The 20,644-nt window shown below is 39.0% G+C and overlaps 1 protein-coding gene across 1 annotated transcript in view; it reads right to left on the bottom strand.

The window, feature by feature from the left end:
• Positions 1 to 19,791: 19,791 nt before the first annotated feature.
• Positions 19,792 to 20,644, bottom strand: part of GABRA4 (gamma-aminobutyric acid type A receptor alpha4 subunit) — a 47,321-nt gene continuing 46,468 nt past the window's right edge. Inside the window, exon 8 of the mRNA XM_026081153.1 lies at positions 19,792 to 20,325. Within this exon, the coding sequence (XP_025936938.1) occupies positions 19,792 to 20,325 (534 nt within the window). The remainder of the gene's footprint in view (positions 20,326 to 20,644) is intronic.

Here is a 20,644-nt window from a genome sequence, read left to right as displayed (position 1 = left end):
TTGTGCTATGTCTTAGGTGATTTATCTGTATGCCACTGCTTGGATGCAATCACAGGCTGTGAAGTTCATGTGTGATGGCACTAGCAAGATCATTTACATGTGATGTCTGAGATAATAAATGGCTTTATCTCAAACTGAGGGAATGTGTTAGGGTTATTGCCTAGACAACAAAAAGCTTTTACAAAGGACCAAACTGCAGTAATAATGTCATTTCATTTTGGAAAAAACAAAAAACAAAACAAAACAGGTGTTAATGGCATACAACAATGCCTCTAATGGTAGTTAAATTTGACCTCCAGCTACCCTGTGGGGAATTCCTGTGCAAGTGCTTTTTAAAAAGTCTCCTTTCAACAAACATAGTTTGCAGGATTCCTCCAAACATTCGCAATTCAACTCAAAAAAGCTCCTTCGTGGCACCTGCTTAGTGAATAGACAAATTTACAGTCCTTTACTTTAAGGAACATAAGGGCTCTTCTCTACCCCACTACAGTTTGGTAAACCTATACTGCTAGGTTAAACCGGCCCAGGACCTTTTTCTGCTACTGAGGCCAGCTGGCACAGATCTGAATAATACCATTAAATTTTATTACCTTCCAGTGAGGAGAGGTGCACACAGACTATGTATTGAGAATGCTCCCATCAAAAACACCTAAACTGTGTCTGGAAACCACTTGGCTAGCTGGTGCAGGCCAAAACCACTCTACCGACTTGTTTCGATGTTTAATTTTCTAGTACAGGGATAGTCAGAAAGAACCAAAAGCACTGAGATTAAGAAAGGAATAAAACTATACCTCTGTTTCACTGCCCAAACACTGGATTGCAGAGTATAATTACTGCACTGGAACATACCATTAAAAGCTCCTAAATGAATATGTAAATGGTGTTATTTCCACATCAGGTATCTGAGGGATGTTTATCTAGCTAACTGAACAATTTATGAATAAAGTTATTTGTGACAGAATGAACACGAACAAATTGTTCTTGCATTTATTTGTAACTCAGAAAATTCCTCATAAATGTTATTTACTCTACAGATAATTTCAGTCCTGATTAACTAGAGCATCCTTGTTCAGGAGAGCACTTGAGCATGTCCTCAAGTCCCATTGAAGTCAATTATTAGGTTAGTTGAGGGAATTAGTTTTAAAGAGAGATCTGGGAGGAACAGTGGACATCATAGGAGAGGGAGAATGGACAAACAGAAACAGTGCATGGGACAAAGCCTAACTAAAAAAAATAGGATTTGAGATTAAACTAGGTGGCTTTTGACCACTACATTTTGGCCATTTTAAGGGTCTATGGCTCTAACACAAATGAAGTAGAAAATATCTCCCGTACTTCTCTCATTTCTTCATGACTCTTGCAAAACACTTTATTTTCTATAATTTCCCTAAAAAATTCTTTTAACAAACATATTAATTACACAATACAAAGCTATTTTTAGCCTGAACTGACTACTTGTAAGCTCAGCTAAATTTAAAGACATTAATGYAATATGTATCAAATGAATAGTGAAAAAGAAGAAATAAATAGTTACAGGGAAATACAACAGCAAGGTATTTGTAAGGGCATAACCAATAATCCTGGCAAAAATCCATGACAAGAAATTAAACACATGATTAAGTTATGATTTGGTTGATTTGCTCAATTTAGCACACCCTGCTCCTATGATAACAGAAATAAGAGATACTTACACTATATAACATAATTTATTCAATGAACTTGTCTTTCATGTGAACAAGGTAACAGTAATCAAGCTGCAAAAACAACAAGTCCCTTTCACCCAAGGGAACATTAAGGCTCATTCCCTCGGCTCTTGCTTTGAGTACTTGTAACCTATCACTGTCACACATCATTTCTGCTTAGCTAATTGAACAATCAGATCACAGCGTGGGCTGGGACAGACACTGGATACCTAAACTAAGGATTTAACTTGGAATACAGTGCAACTCTTTACTTCAGCAAATTTAAACATGTTAGCAAGACTTTCATTCCATGACATACTTGCAAGGGAAAACAAACAAGCATAGAACAGTGCCCCCCAAACCCTTAAAGTACCATGGAAAACAAATAGTTTTGTAGATTATTCAAATAATGTTAAGATTATCTGAGAACACAATTGCTTCCCCTCCCCATCCCTGCCCACACTTACTTCCCTGTCACCTGTCCTTCTTCCCTCCTCCCCTCCCCTAAAAAAAAGTGGCCTTTGCAACAGCATCAGGATGAAATAACATCTGCTTTGGTTTAAGTCCGAACTCTGCTGTAGGTTTCCTGTGTCAGATGTTGTATTTTCCTGTGGACCACCAGAGTGTGGAACTTCAGGATCTAAAAGTGGGGATGACCAGCACTCAGCCCCAGGCCAAGACTGACTCATTATCTTAGGTTTAAGGAGAGAGTTAGAGGCCTCCTCCTGGGGTCTCAGAAAGGGATTTAAAAGAGCAGGACACTACAGAGGCACTAGTCTGAGATAGCTCAAAGGGAAATGTTGAGAAGAGGGCATATCCTAAATCTTTCCTTTCCTTTCCTTTCCTTTCCTTTCCCCTCCTTTCCCTTCCTTCCCTTCCCTTTCCTTTCCACTTCACTCAGGGTTACAGTGGGGCATCTCTGTCATTTGTTACCTCCAGGCCAAAACCTTCTGGAGATTTGCTGCTAAGTGATTCTTTCAGAGAACTGGGCAGGTCTCATATTACAGCACAGCTTCTATATTTTTGTCTCTGATTACAACAGTTTTCTTCTCCTATCAAGAGGTTTTATAGCCGGTTCTTCTGCATTGTTCCAAGACAGCACTTCAGTGACTACAAGGAGCACTTACTGAGTATTTAAAAGGTACACACAGAACATGAGCAAAAGTTATGTTGTCTAGGTTTTGATATGCCTAATAATTACACTTTGCCACCTTTGCTCATATATGACTTGGATAGAGAATCCATTAAAGTTTTGTTCTCTCCAAGCCTTTTTCAGCAGTCAAGCACATGTATTTGCACACATCTCACAAAATCTGCAACACCAACATCTTCCCTCCCCCTCAACACTTGTGATTACAAACTGATGGCCATTTATGCTCATGTGATTTTATTTGTTAGCGGCCCAGAGAAGTCTAATTGCTCATATTTTAGAATGCAGCTCATTGACAACAACATGAAAATGACAAGATAAAACACATTATAGAAGAGCTGATTGAAAAAGCTCTGACAGATAGAATGATCTACTGGTCCCAAGTTCGATATCAGTGAAATCAAACAATAGCTAAACATATTCAAAAGCATTGAAATTGACATCCTAATTAATCTGGCCAGGAGGATCTGATATGATCTAGCAACCAGTGGCAACTACCTTAAATAGCTTATAGTAGACCAGATAAGAGGACAATATTTACTGAACTGAGAGCTAAAAATGAAAGAGTAAAGTATCTGTCTAGGGTGCAGTCAATTAGTTTTACTACAGGAAAGACCGGATAAAGTCAAGTGAACTTGTAGTATATACATTATATATGTATTGTAGTATAGTTTTATCAGGGAATAAGTAAAATTCATAAAGAGCACTGAGAATTTAGATTTACAATTAACTGGTAGAAGCTGGCTTTTAAAAAAAATCTGCATCCCTATGCTTCCAAGCTAAGGATTTCTGTCAGGAATTAGTGTTTTGAGATATACAAAATCTTTCAGTGTTTCACAAATTCTGCTGCACGACCTCACAGCAGCTCAGTTAAATTAAAACTCAACTGCTCTTTGCAACTCAAGAGTACCTTCTGCATATCTGCAGTTAATTACAACACCACAGCAAAAAAACTAGCATTTCCTTTTTCTTCCCCTTCACCAAACGCTTCCATTCAGAGCTAGGTGGAGTCAAAAGCAGTTAATACTTGAATATACCAGCCTTCAGACATTGCAGGAAGAGGTACCATATCAAAGCCCAGAATGTTGATAGCATCCCAGGCTCTTAAAATCACAGTTTGAGAGGCTTGCAGTAAGAGAAGCAGAGCAGCACATATACAATTTCCTTGCAGTAGCTACATTCCCAAGCAGCTATAATCTTTCCTTGAATTCAGGGATAAAATTTATCATACTTGCTCTCCAAAGGTGGTATTTATTTTAGTCTTATATGCTGAAGTTAAAGATACTGAAAAGGGAGTTCAGGGCTAATTCCATCACCAGTGACTCTTAGGCAGTAAAACTTCTTAAAAAGGCTGGCAGCCAAGTGGAGAACATGGAAGCAGACCACATAACACCTCCCACACGCTGGCCAGGAAAGCTGGCTGGGGTCCTGCTTCTGCAGCTCCAAGGAATACCACCTTTTCAACCTGCAGTTTTCAACATATGAAGCAGAGCCTCCAAGGCACTGCTGTGCTTTATAGCCCACAGAGAATCGCTGAATCAAGTAACAAAGATGCAATGCTCTGTTTAGAGGAACTAAACATCTAGAAAAATCACAAGCGCAACTTCCAGCCCAAATTGTCTGACAAATGTAATTGGTTTCCATAAAAGAAAAGAACCTTATTAAGGGGGTTAAAAATAAAATATAAAGGAATCAAAGTCAACTGCAGGGTGAAAAAGAGGCTGCTGCATTGCAGTGACAAAAATTGTTCATACAGGCCCAGACCCATTTAAATAATCAGTCTGATTTATTCTGACTTGCTACCTCCACCCTGAGGAAGTCCCTCTTTTTTACTTTGAGCAAAGTATCAGAACCACTCTGGCATTTCGCCACAAAGCTGGTGTGGAGCTAACAAGATAGTTGTGTCCCTCAGGAAAATTAATCCTCCTCTATTTGGATGTGCCCATTAATATCACACACAACCCACATACAGCTTGAACCTAGAAGTTACTTCTTGATTTGAGTCCAGTTCCCATATTGCAACAGGCCATGAACCGCATTATCAGCCATTATCTTAGCGGTGTTCAGGGCTAAATCCAGCAGTTTATGTAAGCACTCTAACACCTGTCTGTATGCACTCAACATATGAAGTTATATGAAGTGCTAAGGCTCCTTGAGTGCATGAGTTCCTCAAGCAAGGGATCCAGAAATGCTGTGAAAAATGTATCTGAAATCCTCCCCAGATCATAGGTGACTGAATCTATGCACCTTTGACCGTTCGGGATCTTGGTTGGGCTGCTGAAGCAATACATCTTCCAGCATGCTTCAAGGGATCCCACAGGGCTTCTCCTTTTCTAAAATGGCCCACTGGTTACAGTGCTTCATGTCATCTGGGAACTTGCATCAATATGCACCTGTAAAATGGGCAGGATTCTTTGAAGGCCTTTTAGGGGCAAGCGCTCTAACCATTAGCCTAGTAAAGAAAAGGACATAAGTACCTCAGTCTGTAATCATTTTTAAAGAAACAAACAAAGAAATGAAAGGAAAAAAAAAAAGAAGTATATACAATGCCAGGGAGCCCAGAGTTGTGTGTGGTTTTGGCATGCTCTCAATACTGTTCACAATATTTGAGAGCGAGTAGCTCTTTATTCAGCTTCTTGACATCTGAAAAAGAGAATACTTCAATACATTATTTTCTGTAGTTAAAAGTGAATTTTCTCAATTCAGAAGGTAAAAATCTCCATAGACTAAGCAGAAAAAGTCATATAAGAAACCGCCAAAATTGAAGTAAATACTACTGAATAGGCTTGGATACATTTCCCATCCCTTTGGCATTCCGTTCCAACAGTTTCATGCCTTCCAGTTCACTAGTGAGACTCCTTTCACACCATCCCTTGGGGCAACAATGTAATTCCAGTTCCAGAGTCTTTTATCAGTATTAAGGCCAGGTCAGCAATACAGAAAATGCTTCTACTCTTCTTAAAGACAACCACTTTCCAAGAAAATGAGTCTTCAAATGTTTAAAGTAACTATGTTATATAATTTCTCTCAATCTTGCTGGCTTTAAGATTTCAGCTCCTGCCTTTGTCTTCCAGGTACCCTCACCTAAGAGCATCAAGTTGCCACCAGTTCCTTCTGGCTGTCGCATTCAGTGGGACTACCCTTCACTTTGTGTCTTGTACTTCTCCTTCAACCTAATTCAGCTATTCTCTCTCACAAGGAGAAGTCATGCAACTGCCTGATTGTCCGTGCCTATACAGATTGATGCAGCCTGACGTGACACTTGGTAGCATAAGCTACTAAAAGCACTTGGGTCACGTCCAGCCAATTCCCAGGTCTATCTTTGTTTACATCTACAACTGCCATCTGGCTGGTTTCTGCCTGGTTTCTTGGACAACTTTACTCTGATTATCTCAGACCATCTGACAGGCTGTGCTTGTTTTACCTTTAACACTTTACAGAAAATAGTCTGCTCAGTAGATGCATAGTGGTATTCAGTATCTAAGGAGACCAGGACTTTTTATTCAAATAATGGCATCCTTACCTGTCTCTTCTTCAAGGCTACCCTTGCAAAGCATCCCAGAACACATCTGTGAAACTTGAGCCCTGCAGAATGGGAGAAGGAAAAGGGCAGAGAAGAGCTACAGGCAAAGAACTGGAACCTGACTTCCCCAGTCGAGTGTTAGGTTGTGGTTATTCTCTTATGAGAAGTACTAAGTGCTATATATAAACGTAGAACATTTTAACAGGAGAGTACCCATTCCCAGCTCAATCCCAGATTTTTCAGAGGCTTGTAGTCAGACCACTAACATAGCAAACCCAGGCTCAATTTGCTTCTTCAAATCAGACAGAAGATAAATCTAGAACAGAAGTCTCACTCTTAACTACCAAGTGCGGATCCTAGTGCTCACACTAGTCACACTAAAGCCCTTCACATGAAGACATTTACAGCTATGAATAATGATTGTAGGAGGTGTTTTGCACTAGCCCAGAATGAAGTTCCTAATTGCTTTCAACCTACAGACTGAATTCCTCTTATACCAACATGCATCAGAATTCTGACTTGCATAAAACCTTATCTCAGCATCCACTGAAGTCAATGGGAATCTTCCCTGGATGCTAAAGCAAGCCTTGTAAGTAGTCCAATAGCAGAATTTCCTGCCTAAGCAATACAAGCAGCATTTCTGGGATAAAAGTTGGCACAGAGTGCAATAAAACATGTGATGTATGGTGTACCATGCCATACAGAATTAGGTGGCAGCAGCACATATGACTAGCTTGCGCATCAGGCTTAAAAACTACCCCTAGAGAAGCCAGGGGAAAGGGACATAGAATTTCCCAAATTTATGAACTAGTCATGGCTGTCAAACACAGCAAGTTTGTTGATGTCAATATCTGTGCCTGAAGCAAGCTGCAACCAGCGCACTTTGCAGCACCACAAGCCATTCTGACAGCTCTCCTCTCAGCCTGCAAAAAGATTTGATGTTCCTGACCACAGTTAGCAAAAGAAATGAGGGTTCTCAACTCCCTGCTCTGCACAGGCCACTGCACATATTGGAATGATTTCTCCATACATCTCTCTCTCTACACATATATATCACTAGGTATTTTGCAATCCTCATTGAAATGCAGTTACTGCAAGCATATGGCTGCCTTTTAATGCATTGAAGATTTATCAGGCCCAAACACAGAATATCAGAAAAAGTGTTTAGTCCATCTACTGAAGTAAAGCAGCAGACACAACTGGCCTCTAGGCAGGTACGGAAAGAAGCAAGTAATATTTTAGTATCTCATAGGAAGTAAAAAGAGAATAAAGTGGGCACCACTACTGTGTGTGTTATTTGTTTCTGCTCCTGGCAGAGAGGCAAAGTAATTTGTTTAGCTTTTAGCTGATTAATGTAGTGATTAGCATCTTGACAATAATACATCAGTAAACTGGTGTGCCATTTTAATAAGTTATACAAGACATTATCATTCATCATATTGCTGATGAAACCCATCCCTTTATCTGTTCATATACAGCATCAGGTTGATTGAATCACTTAGCTAACATTAACATTCTAAAATTAACATGCTAACATTAACTGCAGGAGGATCCACATCAAAGTTTACTATAGTTCTTCCTCTTCCCTGCTTCAGGCCACAATTAGAAAGACAAAGTGTTTAAAAACTCTCACAATTATATTTTATTTGACATCAGCAATATACACTGGAGTATAATAGGAACAATTTTTGCACAATCTTTCTTGCAAGATGGATTTATTTTCCAAATACATAGATGTTCATAATACAGGAAGGTAACAGTTAAGCTGCACAATAGCAAAACAACTTGACTATCAAACCACCTTTTAAGTTTTTTAGTATAATCAGGTGACCAGCATTGAACGTGTGTTCAAATAATTTAGTTAATCTGATTCTTCCAATCTTCCAGCCATATTGTTCCATTCCAACAAAAATGTGCACGAAGAATCGTGTAAAATAATTCAACTCCGAGGCTTCTCTTGCTTTGATTTCCTTCCAGTTTTTCCTCATGCATGAGTCAATACAATGGGATATACGTCAGAATTTGGCATGGCACAGAGACTCTTGCAACATGCATCTAGGACAGTCACATATTGCAGAATTAGTAAATTCTTGAAAGAGAAGTTAGGGGATTTAGGTCTTTCTGGAAAGAGTGTTAAAGAAGCATTTCTACTATGCTGTATTAGTGCATATTTTCTGCATGCCACAGCTTTTACAGAAAACAAAGATAAAACTACTTCAAAATGCTTCATATTTTTCATGRGGAGTATTTCTTACAACGGTCTAAGCTTAAATCTAAATGCTTTGGTTGCAATGGACAGGGCTTCACAGGAAAAGAAAAGCTCACAGCTCATTAAAATATCAGTAAATATTAGCTTTCTCTTGCTTTTTACTTTTTTCCACTTAAAAATGACACACAGCTATAAACAGCTGCTGTAGAAATTCCCCTTTCCTTTTGGTTGCTACCTTGGTACAGCTATTACACTTTGAGTTAGCCACTGGCGTAGAAATGAGTATCTCTCAGTCTGCTTCTCTGACCACTCTGATTTGAGAATGGGAGAGAGCGGAGGTTCCACATTATTTGTTAGGTGAATTTATTTTAACAGCTCATAGAAGCGCCTCAGCAATTTGTAATATTAGATCTAGTAGGAGATGCAGTCACTGGTAGAGTGCAAGGGAAGTGCATAAAGGTGGGGAGCAATATAGGAACTATATCATACACCTGGGCAACTATTATATAGCTCTTATTTATTACCATCAAGCAAATACTGTGTTTTCAGCCAAGCTTTTAATATACTTTTGCTGTTCCATATATTTGCTAGTGATGCAATATTTTTCAGGTATTTCAAATTAAACAGTTCTTGCCACAGTAGCACACAGCATGTGTGGGCCAATAATACCAGCACACATCCTTCACTGTACTGTTTTATTTTTTACAGGTACAAGCCCAGGATAGTGGCTACAGATATTGCCACAGTGAAAATCTTAAGGTGCCAAAGGAGTATCTTTGTTTCTAATCAGTATTTCACACAGTTTGTCAGCAGGGAGAGGAATAGAGTGGCTCACTGCCAATTCAGTGAAATTAACTAGATAATCCAGCAGACTAAAGACCAAAGGAAGCCAGAAAATCCTGCGTCCACTCTACAACTGACTTGTATTTCAAACATCCAAAGTGCTTTATGTCACTGCCTTTACTGAAAACTAGACCTTTAAACACCCAGAAATAACTGCAAGGCCATTGCCTCCACGACAGCCGGAAGACACTGCGCCTGCCCCACACCCTGGGACGCCCCAAGCTGAGCTCTGCATGGGGGAAGCAGACCCCGCAGCTGAGGTCTCGAAGGAGCATCAATCCACGCTACGTCAACCCTGAGGCAAGGCACAATGCGAGGAACCAGCCAGGATGCACCAAAATGATGCAAAAGGAGCAGGCTATGCTGGAGCATGGTTTTGAAGACAGTACATTTAGGGTTTTTGAACAGCTAATGAGCAGCTTTTCAGCCKAATTCAACTCTCATGTCTTACCTCAGCAAAATGCTTAATGGTCCCCAGGCTCAGCTGTTCTTTTCTAGAACTGGGATACCTTCCCCTGCTGTCCTTTACCAGGACTAAATTTAGACGTACTTGACCACATTCCTAACTCAGCAAGGCAGGGAAACCTGGGGTACTGACCGCACGCGCTCCTGACTGGACTGATGAGCTGAAGGTAAAAATTCAAAGCCTTGGTTGTGAATACATTGCCTCCTGCACTTTCCCCAGAATACAGTAGAGGGAAAAACTTTTAAGTGGATAGGCAAGATGTTAACTAACTTATTAATAAGAACATTTGACAGCATGTAGATCAGACAGAGAAGGACTTTTCTTTTATTCATATATTTTCTATTATCCAGTTTCAATATAGTTATGCATATTATCTCTAGATAGAAAGTGAGAAGTAATCTTTCTAAATCTCTCTACAAAATTCGCTTGTCTTCTGTTTACATATGCTCCTTACATTCTCCAAAGAGAAAGATAAAATTGATATATTTGTGGAACAGCCACTGAATATCACAAGGCTAAGCATCTTTCCCACCATGACAGATATTAACCAGTTTTCATTTCAAGATACAACACAAAAACATGGATATTTATGGTGTCTCACCTTCCTAAGTGAAGCAGATAAAATTCGCATTTTCAGCATAGAAAAAATACTTTGATAAACTACAGTACATTTAAAGAGTAGTAACTAAATACCCTCCAAATGAGACACTTTATTTGAAAACAAAAGCTGTCTTTTTAATAAAATCATCTTTGAGACTCTCCTGAGATTATACTAGGAAGTTTCTACCTTCCCAAAATTTGCAATAGAACTTGTGATTTCCATTTATGCAGGTGAGGACACCTCTTTGTTTAATGAAACCAGGAAGAAAAACGTCACCTTGATTTTTTCCTCACAAATACACAGCAGAACAGAGAAATAAGAGTCAAAGAGAAAACCCCCTTTACTATGTTTGAGGTACAAGAGAAGTTGTAGGGGAAAAAATAGCTATACCTACAAAAATCAGAGATGCAATTCTGCACCTAGGAAAGCCCGTGAACTGCTGGCATGTCCTCAAAGAGCAGTCTGTATGGCTGGACACATTTTACCACTGCAGAGCCAGGGAAATCACCACAGAGACTGCAGATATATATATACCAAGCAGCAGCACTAAGCATATTATGTTTAATTACCATACATACACTTGTCCCTCCTACCATGACTCACATCAGAACATCTAGCAGAGGAGAAGACAAGACAGCAATATACCTTGATCCACATCCCTCCTTTGAGATACTCAGTGCTGTTACAGTGGATATCAGCAGTGCTGAGCTAAAGGAAGAGCTCTTCAGCTTCAGTCTGCCCTATTTTGGACTCCAGGAAAGCATTTTCCATCCCACCCCCAGTACTCTGAGGGCCCCGACACACCATGGTACAGTTTGGATGCATTACAACATGGATGTATTCCAGCTGGCAATGTCCAAGCCAGCTCAATCCTTCTAGTCCTCTAGTCACAGCATCAGAAGCCTTGGGGCAGATTAACTGGGCTGATCCTTGGGCAGGATTTGCAGTAGGTGTTGAATTTCACATTGTTGCAGCTACACGCTGCCAGTGCCTAAACTACCTACTTGGAAAGGAGTTTAGGGTGCATTGTCATAAGTGGCTTAAGCCAACGTAAAATCTGCAGCGTCTCTGAAAGAGGCAGTCTCACTCTCCTTCCTCCCCTCTGTCCCTGACCATAGATTCCTACCTTCTCCCACCTCAGCAATGTGACAGCTATAGCAGGTCAAAAACTCATCTTTTCCTTTCATAGGATCTGCTTTCAGCTCAGCACACTGACCACACTGTGCAAGTACCAAGGTTGAGCTACTTCCATTTTCAAAAACATCTACTTTAAATGCAGCCACAGCCTACAAGCTGTTCTATATTGCACTGATCAGATTATCAGAAGTGCTCAGCATTAAAAAGCGCTCAGAAACTCAAATACAGGAATGAAGTCTTCAGATTTAATAGGAAGGCATGATATTTCCAAAAACTCTGTTACTGTAATGATTTTTTTTTTTAAACCTTTCTCCTATTTAACTGAGTTAAATCAGAGGCAGGAATCTCTGTATTCAGTCTCTTAAGCAGAAACCAAGTTAAGTGCTTCATTACTGAAAATGAAATATATGGAGTCCCAGAAAGCTTAAAAATGACACTGTTTACATCTTTGGCTAAGAAATGCTTTAAAACAGAGGAAAATAGTAATACAATAAACACAATTTTTTTCCCTTATCATTCTGTCTCTTAATTCTTCCTGGCTGATACAAAAATACCCTCTTTAATGAAAAGAAGTTTAATGGAACATAAATGTTTCTAAGAGCGCATTAGCAACTTATTTTCTTTATTACTTTCTCAACATATTTATAATAATAAAAAAATATTTATTTCTAGGCTGTTTCCTGCCAGATGCTGTTCTAGTACCTCTAATAGAACATATCTTAAAATAACTGCTTGGAAGCAAGACACTAAATTTTTCATCCTTACTCATGTTTTCCCCTCCTCTTCCTTTTCTCTGTCTCCAAATAACTTGATTGACTTAGGCTCTGTCATAAATTCTGGCCTGCTTGGGTTTTTTGTCCATTATTTGCTTTGTCATTAATGTAATTCACAAAATCACCTTTGCGGGGAAAAATGACTACAGAGGACACTTGGGGGTTGAGAAAGCCTGTGAGAGCCACTGTTTTAATGCTAGTGGAGGCAGAATAGAGTCCCAAGGCTGTCCACAGCAACTTTAATCCAGCCCAAAACAGCAATCCCAGCCTCCTCACCACCTCCTCTGTATCAGCACTAACTGCACAGTGAGGCAGATCAGAGAACTGATCCAGCTGACTACTAACCCAGCCAAAAGAAAAAAGATCAACTTGCTTTTTAGCTAGACAAGTTATTCCAGGCAGCTCACCATAACCACACAAATACTTCCCCCCACACAAAGCAGACAGCAAGGAAGAGGGTGAGAGCATTACATTCAGCAGCAGTACAGATCTCTGTCAGAGTAATCATGGTCCTAAAAAGCCGTAAGTCTGTCTACATGGTCTGCTACAGACTGCTTCAAGGGGGCAGGATAAAAGCCAGCTCCAATCCAGAAACCTGCTAGAACAATTATGCCCCGACTCTTGCTATTCACAATGGCTTAACTACCCAAGGCCAGGATTTTGCACAAGTGGACTCACTTCCACTATGTCTGTGCTACCAGTATTGATCTGGAAAGGCATGCATACCCTATGTAGCAAAATGATACTTTCACAAAATTGCACAAGCACTCTGGTTATCTGACATGCCTCAGATCTCCACCATTCATCTGCTACCAAAGAATGTTGCCACAAGTTAATACAAAAAGAAGAAATGCATATAAATATAGAATTATTTCTTTAAAGTATGTTACGATTCATTTGAGGATGTGGTAATCTCTCACAGAATGGAGATTTTCCAGCTTGCAGCAGTAAAAAAGACTATGATGTTACTGTGCAGTAATGAGGTTCAATCAAACTATCTCATATTTTGAAAACACTTTAAAGAAATACTAGTACATGTTCTGACTTCTCAGTCCTCCATACTTGTGCATCTTCACTTACCATGGAGAGGAACCACCAGCACAAGATGAGAAGGCAAGACAAAGCAGTACGCAATTTAATTTTGCAATGCATTGAGCTCAGAAGTCCAGCTGAGTGTTTCAGATAGTCAATTCCTTCTTCTACCAGTCTCCAGTTAAGCTTTTTCCAAGGGTGAAAACATATTCATAAATAATAACAATTATTTATTAAATGCTTCTTTATTCCATCAGATCATCCGTAGAACGCTATGGCAATTCACAGCATTTACTTCAACATGGATACAACATTCATGAAAACACACAGGAAATGTTGAAGTAGATCAACAACAGCAAGACCAACAGCAAGAAATAACCTAGATCTCTGTACTAGTTGAGGGTTAGTTTATTAGTACAGTATTTGCAACTCAGGTTCTTTTTCTTGCTAAGAATGGAGATATCAAGATAATAATAAACACCTACCTCATACAGTGCTTCAAGGTACTCTTTCAAAACAAGAGTGCTTGCAAGTGCATCTTGAGCTTGCCTCCCTTGATATTCAGAGAATTCATTTTATTTGAATGTTTTTATATACATACGTATGTATGTATCCAGGCTGTGATCAAATTAATATTTTTAAACACTAAAATTATATTATTATTAGATGATATCATTCAATAATTGACTGGAGTTTTGATGTTTTTCTAATGCTCCATTTACAAAAAGGGAGTCTCCATGACTTTTTAAAATATTTTATTTTAAAGAGCCGTATGGCTCTCAGTTTCTCTTGCATAAGAAAATGAAAATACAATTCTAATCAAAAATTGTTGTGAGCTGCAGTGGATACTAACTGCTTTGTTTCGAAGCCCTTTCTAGTGGAATAATATAAAAAGGATACAGAAGTCCAAGAGATATCTTTAGATGCACTAAGTTATGTACTATAACGCAAAACTAACCAATTCTGAAAAGAATACCTACCCCATTTTTTAATTCATGTGAAAACAAAGTATGTTTTACACATTCTACCAATATTACAATAACTGCATTCTTCATTCCCTCCAGTTGAGAACACAGTAGATAATAATATTACTAAAGAAATATTTTATTTTTTTAAAAATGTGCTCTGTCCCTCACACAACTAATATTTGCTTGGAACATAACAAGAAATTACTTTTAGACTCTGATTTATACAGAATGCACTGAAACTGCACACCACATTCATATTCTCCAAAAAATTTACATCCTGATTCTGAGTAGAGACCTACAAATGAAGACTGTAAATATTAATTCTTACCATACTGTTCCAAAATGGTGTGCTTTTCCTGCAGGGAGAACCAGTAGGCCTGATTTTCCTTTCAGTTAACTTGTCTAAAGTGCATGGGAGTCAATGAAAAGAACCATGTTGATTTCAGTATAGGTCCTTACAACAGTATAAACAGAAATAACTTACCTTGGAATCACACAGTAAAAGAAATATCAGGTCTTGAAAAAATAAAAAATACATTTCAGAAGGAAAGATTCTATTGTCACTTAATTAGTTTCTTCTTGTCTAGATCTTTTTCTTAGCTTTTTTTTGGTCAATACGTACATCCTTAAGGTCACTACCCTTTTGATTTTCACTAAGAAGTTTTGTTCGTATAGTTCTGCTCCTCCAACTTTGTGCTGCATTCCTTTCTGCTTGTTAGTTTATAAGCAATCAAAGATTTTTTAGGAGAAGCACCTCCCATTCCCCATAACTCCCCCACCCACTGACCTGAAAAAAAATTATTGCCACGTATTTCTGCAGTTCTATAACACTTTTAAAACTTGGATTTGAATCGTTCTTGGCTTTTATCCATGTCATTATGAAGCATTATGCTTCACTTAGGCTTCTCGGCACTACAATTGCGACCTTCTTTATCCATGTTACTTAACCTTAGGATTAAGTGAGTCCAAGAGTAAATTTTTGACAGCTGTCTTTACTGTAATTTACAACAGCATTAACTGTAGAACAGTTATCAATTTTATTGCAGTCAAGCCCTATCAGGAATTCTCATGAAGACAAGGCAAAACTCACCATAATTTCTTTCTCCTAGATCTTTTGGGTCAAGCAGTTTTGGGGCCCATTGTCCAAAGTTCACAATCTCCTCCGAATCCTGAACAGATCTCTTGGCTTTTGGGGGATAGTATGCTACAGCTGAAATCACGTTTCAGCTTCCCATACTGAGTGAGAGTCTCCTAGGAAGCCTCCTGCAGCATTTATGAGAAAATTTCCCATGTGGCCAATATCTGTCTCTTATGCAACTTGTGTGGTCATTTCTTCCCTTCTGACCTTCCTTCCACTACCAATAGCACAAGAGAGATGGTAACGGTAGGCTTTGGATAAATGGGAGAAATATACATTGTATACTGCCATGTGCCTACACTGCACGCAGACATTGTACTACATCATAAATTACACTGCTTTAAAATGACATACCGGAGGAGAGCAGGAAAATGGAAGGAGATTGCTTTTCGATACATGTAGAATTCTGGGTCCATTCACTTTTCTCTGGAAATGATGGTTAAATCCTATTAAATAAAATTACTTGCTTTCCCCAATTTTTGTGAAGTCCATCCTGAGTAATGAAAATGATGAGATACCAAAGGCTATCCTTGAACTCTCTGTAAGGAGCAACTCTTAGTTCCTGTGAACAGAAAAGCTCTGGTCACATTCCTTGGAAATTATTTGCCCTTTCCTTCAGTTATCATATGGCCTACTTGCCTGATCTCAGGGTAATGTAGAATAAAAGATAACAACAGCTTACAAAATGCACTTTTTTCCTGAAAAATCATCCGGGAGAAGGAATCCAGAGCACCTCAGAAATGCATTACTGATATCCATACAATGGAGACAAGCCCATTTTACAGGTGGAGAAACAGACTCCACTTCTGTTTGGCAAGCTCAGGTCACCACAGAGGGCTGGGGTCTTGATTGGCCCCTTTGCTCAACTTAATCATTTTAGTAATTTCAGTGAAAACCAATGGACTGCTAGAAATTTGACCCTGCTTGCAGTTGACTAGAAAATACACTACAATTACTGTGAAGGCAATCTTCTTGGACTGAGTTGTTAACTAGTTTTCTCAAATGCCTGCATTAGTGGTTGGGGCTGCAACACTGAAAACTGTGGGAGTTTTGCTATTAGTAACAATGTCTCTGAGGAAACAGCAGTTAGTGGAAATTTGTCTGTATTTCCTGGTAAGGTTTTCTTTTATCCAGTCTCCTCTCCTGTTTCTAAAGATGACTGTCTGGAATGATTGCTTAGTTTTGATTCACTATGGTATCAACAAAAAGGATTGTTTAACTGAGCCAATAGAAAAAAAAAATAGTTCCTATAAAGTTAATCTCATTCAAAATCAACCCTAATAATCTGTCTGGTTACTGAGATGACACCTGCAACATTCTCCCTTAGGATTTTGGTTACCTGTGTTGAACATTTGGTCCACTATATTTAGCATATTCCTGCTTCTGTTTGTGCTTCTGAATTACACAGTATTCAGAACCTGCCAGTATTACTGAGTATACTGCAGGCTGTTTACTGATCACTCTACCAGGAGACTAAATATAATGAAAAACCACTGTTAACAACAACATCCTATTTACATTGCCCTTATGTACTTTGGAAAGCTAGTTATGGTAATTTCTTCATATACTGTAACACAAAAAAAGTAGCACAGTACAATAAATTAGTCCTAGACTCACAATGAGATTTTTTTTTATATCTCATTTTGAATGCAAGCATGCAAATGTTGGAAGGAACTTCAGAAATACAATGACAGATTAAAAACACATATTCCATATATGCCATTAAAAACTTCTTCCAAAATGGAAGCATAGAAATAAATATTTGTAATTTTATTAATTTTTGCAACCATTTGTTACTCCTTATAAGTCTTTAAAACAAAATAGGACCTATAAATGAACCCAAGCAGTGCATTCAGATCAATCTTGGTCAAATAGCCTTAACCAGTGTTGATCCTACTGAACAATGCACTAAAAAAACTGATTATACAAGCAGTATAGGGGGATGGGTGGAAAGGAAGAGACAGCTTTTTTTAGTGAATTGTTTAAAGCTCTGCCCAAGAGAAAACATCCTTGTTTTTCATCAGAGAGGAAAGAAAAKAATAATTTCAGTAACTTCTGGAGGAAACACTAGGTTCCCAACACACAGAAAGCTATATAATAAATACGGCTACAGTTACAGTTCCTAGAGATACATCCAAAGATGCAAACTAATGCAGATAAACAACTTGCATGGGTGCTGCATTTGCAGTTCTCTGCTATGGCAGGTATTATGATTTTCTAAGGAGTGTGGCAATTTCAGGCTTCTGCTAAATGTAAAAGGCAAAGAGGAAAGGACCATACATCACATCCTGACAATGCCAGTGAATTAAAAAAAAAAAAAAAANAAAAAAAAAAAAAAAAAAAAAAAGGATCATAATAAAGTCATGTGAGACATAATCAAATCCCATGTATTCTATCATATGAAGTTCAATGATATACAAGGAAACAGTAGCCTGGGATCCACACTACATGCTTCAGTACACATTTCTTGCAGACTCCCAGGTCCTTTAATTTAGAAGGTCAGATTCTCAGCTGTGAAACAACTACAGGGTTTGGATAGACACAAAGAGGCACAGAGAACACAGTTCTAGTTTTAACATTCTGGGGTCTTTTTACACTGATTCTTGTCCCAGCAGAGTCTAGAGCAGTCCTATGCACATCCTCAATTACTCCAGCTGCTTGTGGTCTCTACCAATCTCTCAATAATTTGATCATTACTTGAGCACAGAACCAACCATGCAACACTCACCTTGCCTGCCCCCAGCACAAATCTTTGACGGTGGCCTACATGCAAATCTGATACGCCAATATAATCAAACTGCAGATTATTCCACCTAAAGGAGATTCAGCTGCTTCCAGACCCTTTACAGGCACAGCCAGAACACAGCTGAGAATTTGGCCTTGGATTTTTACTTATCACCTGCACAGAAATGCCAGCCATTTGCTAGCCAGACAGATCTGTGCAAACATTTTTAGATTTATTGCCAGCATACCTTCCACCCATTCTGGTGAAAGGATCGAGATTTCTAGTGGGTTTAAACTGTTCACTTTTTTAATAAAGACAGGTAATTGCCTGCTTGCATATTGCAATTTGAGCCATTTAGAAAAGCCCCTATCTATGCAATAGTCTAAGAGAAAGCAATGGACCATAAATATGCCTTGTGTTACCCCCCTGCTCTATCTAGAAACATTCTTCTCTTATTTATGTCATATGACTCCTTCACAAAAGAGCGTCTTTCCTTCACTGAAAGATGTGCCATAACCATACTGCTCAAAGGGCAGGGAAATTTGTTTTACTTAATTTTGAAGCCACCTGTAAAACTGTTTGCAAAATTTAACATGATTCAAACATTATATAAAAGAAAGGGAAAAAGTAGGTGTCTGAAGGAAGTTAGAGGAGTGTGACTAAAAAATATGAAGAAAAAAAAAACCCAAACCAAAACCATCCAAAAATGAAAGAACAAAGAATTCAAGTAAAAGGTTGAATACTGTGGGCCTGGTCCCCCTCTACCATAAGAGATGTACCTTAGGAGTAAATCCACTCAAGCTGCTCAGCAAGGTCAAAGAAGAATCACACTTAGGATTTTACCAAACAAAAAACTCCAATTTCAAGAGTTGCATCAGATTTCAGATTTTGCAAGGTTCACTCCTTATTTTGGAGTGAGAATTTCCTAGGCTGCAATGAAAAGTAATGGTTAGTAAAAATAGATGGAGCTCTAGAACTCCTTTGCATAATTTTTCTGGAGTCACATTCTCCCAGGCTGGACTCTATTCTCCTTTTTCACTGCTCATTCCCCCCCCATCCGGCCAATTTCAATCTAGCAGGGAAAGTCCTTTCCCAGCAAGTACTGTCAAAGTATTCAGGACATGGGCCTTGCACTCAGAGAATGCAATGCGGTGTCCAGACAGCAATGCTGGGTGCCTCAGGGATTTGTAATAATCATCGTGCATATTCCTAGCAGTCAAGATGTGTTCCACCGCACAGTTGTGCGCCTCTGCCTTTGATTTGTTTCCTGTGCATGTTCCTCCCAAAGGCAAGTTCTGTGTAGCCAGAGTAGTCCGTCTGAAGAGAGTGATGGTTCACTGCTAGCTGAAGGGAGGAAGACAATTCTGTTACCCATTACTCTGGTAGGACTTAACTAATTATCCCCAATAACTCCAGCCTTTACAATGGGAAAGTAGCACACAGCTTTTATAAATAAGAATTATTGACCTCTTTAAACAGTTTCAAAAGAAGAAACTCTGCATCAAATGTGAGTATAATTTAGAAACTACTACATAGCAGCAAAACTACATTAGACTTTCTGATTTTTCCATGGTGTCCTTGGATAGATACACCACCCAGTAGACCATGTTAAATGCTCCAAACGTAACAGGAAATAGAATGCGTGCATATTTGTCTATCTTACTAGTGCCAGAGTGGGAGGCAGGGGGAGCAGGTGGTGTGATAGCAGATGGCTTTGCAGATGCTCCTAACGTATTAGGTGTGGTGGTCTGAATCTGTTCCAGTCTGGATCCAAGCAAGCGCTGAATGGAGGGGGATCCAGCTGTAGCATGCTGGGATACAAATCCAGTTAAAGTTGGGGTAGAAGGAGGAGCTGGAGGGGTAGATCTTGCAGAAGATAACGTCTCTGATGCACTGATGCGCGTGAAGGGGTTTGGACTTGATGCAGAAAGGGAGTGGGGTGTAATGTCAGAAGACCCCTGAGCTACAGAGGGAGGCTGGACGGAACTGTGTCTTGTATCAATTCGGCTCCCACCATCAGCTTCGGACTGCACTGTGGCATTCATTCTTTTCCTCACATTTGAATTGGCATCTGTACTCTGCAAAGTTACAAAAAAAATACTATAAATGCTTAAATAGAAGCAATGGAAACCTTATAGCCAAGAGCTATCAGAGTAATACTCAAAAATATCAACAGTAGCTTGATCCTGGAGCTCAAAGATATCACATGCTCATGAAAATAGATTTAATAAAGTGATAAACAAGAATTCCTATTACCTGTGGCTGTAATACCAAGGTGAACACATCTGAATGAGTCACACTCCATGTGATGTGTTATCTATATAAACTTAATATCAGGAGACTAAGGGTTCTTGGGTTAGGTTTTTTCAAGACCATTCTCAAACAAGATTCTTGGGT

Source organism: Apteryx rowi, unplaced genomic scaffold, assembly GCF_003343035.1.
Source record: "Apteryx rowi isolate R43461 unplaced genomic scaffold, aptRow1 scaffold_538, whole genome shotgun sequence".
Taxonomy (NCBI): Eukaryota; Metazoa; Chordata; class Aves; order Apterygiformes; family Apterygidae; genus Apteryx; species Apteryx rowi.
Note: the sequence above shows the minus strand (reverse complement) of the source record. Positions and strands in the feature narration are given on the sequence as shown.